The sequence below is a fragment of the Leuciscus leuciscus genome (assembly GCF_965113295.1).
Source record: "Leuciscus leuciscus genome assembly, chromosome: 23".
Classification (NCBI taxonomy): domain Eukaryota; kingdom Metazoa; phylum Chordata; class Actinopteri; order Cypriniformes; family Leuciscidae; genus Leuciscus; species Leuciscus leuciscus.
Window position 1 is genome coordinate 19083314 of NC_138747.1, and position 6414 is coordinate 19089727.

The following is a 6414-nucleotide window of genomic DNA, read 5'->3' on the forward strand; positions in this document are numbered from 1 at the left end:
AGTCTAAGGAAGTTGAGTGACATGAAGTTACCAGCAGTACCTGAGTCTATAAGGGCCTTCACTGAAAGAGATTGTTGACGGGAGATTACCATAACATCAGTGCTTTTTAGTGAAGATATGGGAGGTGGTAATTGAAGGACACTCACCGTTGGACGTGGATGTCGCACCGGGCAGGTGGGCAGAAGATGTCCTTCCGCTCCGCAGTATAAGCAGAGACGATTTACAATGTGATGTTGACGCTCAGCATTAGACAAGTGAGTGGAGTCCTGGTTCTGGTGCTGGAGGGGCAACAGATGTTGAAGTGGGTGGAGGATGCATTACGGGTTGGTCCAGGCTGTGAGTCGTTGGGATATCCTGATGGTACAATGACATCATCATAGATAGCCATTTGTTGACGAATGTTCACATTGAGCCCCTGGTGAAATGCCGTAACCAATGCGGTCTCATTCCATCCGCTGACGGCAGCCAAAGTGCAAAATTGAAGAGCATGAAGACTGACTGAAGACTGACAGAAGACTCTGAAGACTGACTGATTTTACCATCAATACGTCTCCAGATAGTTATCGCCACAGAACTCTGGTTCAACTTCTCAGCTTTAGAAGCAATGTTGTAATTTTTTCTTCTAGAATGTAATTTTTTCTTCTTCCACCTCTTCTTCTTTCTCCTCATCTCCTCTCTCCCTGCCCCCTCACCATCATCCATCTAATCATGCCGAGGAGGATGGGTCTCCTCCGTGATGGGATTGAATTTAGTAGTACACAGGGTTGTTCGTGTACACTCTCCCTATCTGACGCTTTCCTTGGACGACAAATTAGCTGTCCCATAATAACTGTTCTATCGTTAACACCGTTGTATGAGTGCTGTGCATGAGTGCTTCCTTCTTTGTTTATATAATGTTCTCAATAATAATAAAAAAAGAAAGCAGCGTTTTTAAAACATATGAGAGTGTCTAATGCGGATTGATAACAAATATACTCAGTTCAAGGCAAGTGAAGTGTCATTCATTCAGGCCAAAGAAGGGCAGTAATGAGCCACTGCACAAGTTTCCAACAGGAATTTGGAAATGCAAAGACTTGTAAAAGTTGTTCCATAAAAGTAATTTTCACAATTCAGTTTTTTTTTTTTTTTAAACAGTCACAATCAAATAAAAAAATATAAAGGTTTTATTTTTGTTCACATCTTTACTAAACGTGTTGTCTCTCGTAATAGAGTAAAAAAGAACGCTGAGAGATGCTGAGAGACCTTCAGTAAGTTGTTGCTCCAGTACCGTTGCTCATGCTCAGTTCTCCGTCCATCTCAGAGGAAGATGTTTAGTTTATTTTCATGTGTTTCTCAGTCAAAGTTCTTGCCACCATTTTAATGTTTCTTACCAATTCATAATGATAATGGAATAATGTCAGTTATCCACTAGTCAGCAGTGTCACTTGTGGCATGATGCTATAAGACATTGGGACTGATGGTTCTGATTTGACTTTTAGCATGAGCTCTAAGTGATGAAAATAAACATTTCAATATATAGCCTATGGTTAATAGCCAATCAGATATCAGTTATTATATGTTATTATAAATTGATTCCAAAAATTGTTTCTGTTGTATCTTGCCATTTGTGTGAGTGACCCGCTGATCTGCTCAGTAGCTACTTTGTGTCTGTGGGCATAACATGATAGCCTAAAAGAAAAATGTTTTATTTTCCCATACTGATTTGAGCCCCACAAATACATCTTCCGTCCTCTTAAAGGGAAGTGTAGAACTAGTGCTCTGTAGCTTTAAATCGTCATTCAACAGAACGGAAATTAAAAATGAAAATTCTGCCATCATTTGCAAAACTTGACAAAAAACTTATATTTTTGGGTGAACTAACCCTTTAACTGCATATACTTAGGTTCAACATGACCAAGAAAAATTGATTTACAACGGTTAATTTGGTTCAACTTTGCATTTCAGTTTTTTATTTTTTTATTTTTTTTAAGCACTTTTATTATAACTTTTATTATTTAATTCCTATTATTATTATTTTATTTATATATAAAAGGCATGCAATTTATTGGGCTTTGCGTGGAATATTTTTCCGCAGATGTCTACATTTATACCATGGCATGCATTCAACAAGTTCATGCATGTTTTAGCTTCACGTCTCCATGATTTAAGCCCGAGCCGCTAGGCGGCAGCATCACTGCTGTTCGCCATTACAACAACAAAAACAACGTGACGTCCTTTTTAGTCTGACCACTTCCGCCCTGCTCATTCAACGCATGCTTCTCTGAGCAGCTGAGTTTATCAGGTCAGTAATGAACACCGTTCTGTGTTTACTTTAAATATATTACAACCACTATGTCTTCGACGAAGCGTCATATGTGTTAAAGTCGCTCATTGCCGTGTGATTGAGATGTGTGTGCATGTGTGTTATGGTGGAGTGATGCACTCACTCAGATTATGCACCGTCAGGTTTTGTCTTTATTCTCCATCACTGCGTATGCCATCACGTCATGTGTTAGAGACAGACACAATATTAAAGACAGGGAAACCTGGAATATTCCTCAAACCGACTAGTAACGTTACCCGTTTTTAAACGCGATGCCCTGTCTCAATATATGCCGTAATTTTCGCATCTCAACTAAGGGCTTTGTACTAGCTTCCTGACAGGCTTATCGGCAGCAATTCTCTCTGTAAGGACAGTTGACTCTGCAACTCTGAAAGGAAGAGTAGTTTCACAATATGTTGTGTGTTTGTGTAGTTAGTTAACGTACAATGTGGAGCTTTATGTGTAGTTTGTCTTTGTGTTGCGTGCCATTTGTAAAATTTTGTATACAAGTAACGTTAGTAATTATATTAATTGTAAAATATCTTTTATATAATGAAATTAAAAGGTCTGATAAAGTTGTGTGTATAAACACACACACATACATACATACATACATACATACATACATACATACACACACACACACACACACACACACACATATATATATATATATATATATATATATATATATATATATATATATATATATATATATAAAAATTGGTCAGTAATTACTTTAATCGGTCATGGATATTTCCATGAGTAATATACACTTTTATGAATTTGCCATTTTTGATGTGTTTTATGAAATTATCATGTGCTATATTTTAAAAAGAATATAAAGATGGAGAAATTATAGTCCATTGCTTTTTAATTTTTTGGTAAAAGTTTGTGCTCCCCTGAGGAATTTTGTCTGCATCCAGGGGCGCCGCTAAGGGGGGAAAGTTAGGATGATTCTAAGGGCCCCCAGAGATCGATTTTTATTAATGGAATGGTAATACAAATATATATAATATAATATAAATTTCTAGCGGCGCTCCTGATTGCATCTCTCTAATAAATTGCATCTCTCTCGCAAAACTTTTATTGTAAATGTGAATGAAAATTTTCTTGGGGGATCACATACGCTTTCCATGAAAACGCAAACGTTTTGAAAGCTTCATACCACAATTGTTTTTGAGTGTTTTTAAGCATGATTAATTGTGCAGAAATCTGTCTAAATGTTTTATTAGAAAAACAGATATTTATTTATTTGGTTTTGTTTCTTTGGTGGTTCTTCTAGTGATGATAGCCATTTAACCTACAGGGGAAATCCAAACTAAACTTAAAAATGCAGTCTTTTTTTTTAGTAAACCAGGCAAAATTGATAATTAACACATCACCATATATTTTAGTTGTATAAATTACAACTAAACGTTTTGGTAAAAATGTTTACTAAAAATACAACTTTGACATTTTGGTAATGTTCCACGGGATGGCTAAGTCAAACTAATGTCCAGTGACGCGAGGGTAAGTGGATGATAGATTTTCATTTATAGTGAAAGGTGGATGGATCTTAAAGCATTTGAACAATGAAGCATCTGTTTGTTGGAAGTCAACAAACCCGTCTAAAGCTTCAATGTGGATATGTGACCTTGAGTCATATATAAAATTAGAGAGAATTAAGCATTTAATGAAAGGATCTGTCCAAAACTTGTAAAAGTTTTGCGAGCTACAGCACAATTTATTAAAGAGATGCAATCAGGAGCGCTGCTAGCAATTTATATTATATTACTTTTATAGGACTTGGAAACCCATGATTACATATTTTGAGAAGATAAAGACTCTCCTCCTAAATTGATCATTGTAACTACATTTGTAGAGACTGATTGATTTAAGCAAGATCACCTTGTTGTGCTTGATTTTATATACTCCTAAAATTTTATGCACAGACCATGAATATGTCAAAGATTTGTATTATGTATTTTAATTTATTGTTTCTTAGGTGGATATTATTTTCATTTGTAAAAGTGTACTGGGGTTATGGTGTAAAAAGTTGTAACTTTAATTGTATACAACTTTTTGTTAACGCTTTGGAAAAGTTTACACACGCACACATATATATAAAAATATAAATATTAAAATAAAAAATGAAGCATCTGTTTGTTTCAGAAGTCAGTATGAACCAAGAGAAATTGGCTAAACTTCAAGCCCAGGTCCGGATAGGGGGCAAGGTAAGAAGTATTATCAATGAAACCTGAACATTAATGATTTTGGACATTTATTATGGTGTTGCTGTTGTTATTTTTTTGTCTTTACTCAGTCTTGATTTGTTTTCTATAGGGCACTGCACGCAGGAAGAAGAAGGTGGTGCACAGAACAGCAACAGCTGATGACAAGAAACTCCAGAGTTCATTAAAAAAGCTTGCTGTCAATAACATAGCTGGCATTGAAGAGGTAGAGCAGCAGCTCTTCGGTTTTCTTTACTGATCTCATTCAGTCACGTTTAGAGAACATTGAGAATTTGGTCTTGTTTTTACAGGTGAATATGATTAAAGATGATGGCACAGTCATTCATTTCAATAACCCCAAAGTGCAGGCGTCTCTGTCTGCCAATACGTTCGCCATCACTGGCCACGCGGAGACCAAACAGCTCACGGAAATGCTCCCAGGAATCCTCAGTCAGCTCGGCGCTGACAGTCTCACGAGTCTGCGCAAACTCGCCGAGCAGTTCCCCAGACAGGGTGAGCAAAGAGTGCTTTTGAAATATGGGTGAATTTACAGCTTAGTGTAGACACTGACGTTGTTGTTTTGTTGTTACACTTCAAGTTCTCGACAACAAAGCCCCGAAAGCAGAAGATATCGATGAAGAAGATGATGATGTCCCAGGTATGAAGTTTTGAAGTGTTTCTTTTGATCAAACGGTAAATGGTAAGATGCCGATTACAGTCCTTATTGTCTCTTCACAGATCTTGTAGAGAATTTCGACGAGGCTTCAAAGAATGAGGCAAACTGATCATTGGACCTTCAGTAACTCCTGTTCAGGACAAAGTTTCCTGCAGTAGACATATCATTTCAACAACATATCCAGTGAAACCAGAGACTTTTATATCATAAATTGGCTGTTCCAGATCCATCCCTGACCTTTCTCCTGCATTTATACTGTAAGACTGATGGTTACATGGTTATAAATCTTAACCACAATGCTAGTTGAAATGCTAGTTTTGATGGTTGTGTCTTAATTATTTTTTTTCTGTTAATTAAATAAAATAATACTCATAAACATTTTCTATATGGTGCTTTGGTTTTCTTATAGAAGCTTGAAGAGATTTGACATTATAAGAATAAAATGTGTTTTCCCTTTGAATTGCTAAACAAGTTATTCCAAAACACTATAGAGCTCTACTTTTGGCCAAAATGGTGTTGTACAATTAATAATATCCTATGTAGCCTATAAATGTCACGATTTTTCTTTTGATGATTACAGCTTGACAATCACGTGGAAACTATATATATATTTCCTAAACTGAGAATAAAGATGGTTAAAGTGGCAAATGGCGATATTCACACCGCAACTGCTACTTCCGGTGATTCTATGAAGCAAAAATAGTTAATTGTCAAGTTTAGAGATGACAGAAGTCATTTTGAAACCAAGCTGTTGGTAGAGAAGTTGTGTGACCAACCCGATGGGAAATCTATGTGGAAATCTTTCCTCTTGAGAAATTCCAGATTGCTTGGATTTCTATTGAAACGACTGGATTTCACCCACGAAAGTTCACTGACTGACGGTAAATGTAACCACAATTTAATATAGGTTAGGATAGAATATATAATATCCACATAGCAGGATATTTTCTCATTTGGAATTCTTTTGAGAATATGAGAAGCATCAAAGAATGTTAGTAGCCTACTATTTCCTGAAGGGTTTTTTTTTTTCCTGTTAACCTATTAACATTGTTTGCTTACAGCCTTTTTTTGTTTATTAATATGCAATTATCAGAACATAAATAGTGAGTTAAAATACGTCCACATGCACCGATGTTCGGCGAATTTTAGCGGGTTTGTCCAGTAATTCAAAAGAAATCCATGAAATCGGTAAAAAACAATTCCCACGCAGATTTCGCAAAGTT

The 6414-nt window shown here is 36.2% G+C and overlaps 1 protein-coding gene and 1 long non-coding RNA gene across 3 annotated transcripts in view; both read left to right on the forward strand.

The window, feature by feature from the left end:
* The window catches only part of LOC309487637, an 82379-nt gene that overhangs the window by 32677 nt on the left and 43288 nt on the right, over nt 1-6414 (forward strand). The gene's annotated exons all lie outside the window — the stretch shown is intronic.
* On the forward strand, nt 2193-5572 carry btf3l4 (basic transcription factor 3-like 4). Of its 2 annotated transcripts, none has more exons than XM_082155364.1 (6): nt 2193-2281; nt 4457-4518; nt 4628-4741; nt 4827-5028; nt 5114-5173; nt 5254-5572. In XM_082155364.1, the coding sequence occupies exons 2-6, from the start codon at nt 4465-4467 to the stop codon at nt 5298-5300; spliced, it is 477 nt and encodes a 158-aa protein (XP_082011490.1). In that variant the 5' UTR covers nt 2193-2281; nt 4457-4464; the 3' UTR covers nt 5301-5572. The 2 variants fall into 2 exon arrangements, with proteins under 2 accessions (XP_082011490.1, XP_082011491.1); XM_082155365.1 differs by having other exon boundaries at nt 2217-2281; nt 4460-4518.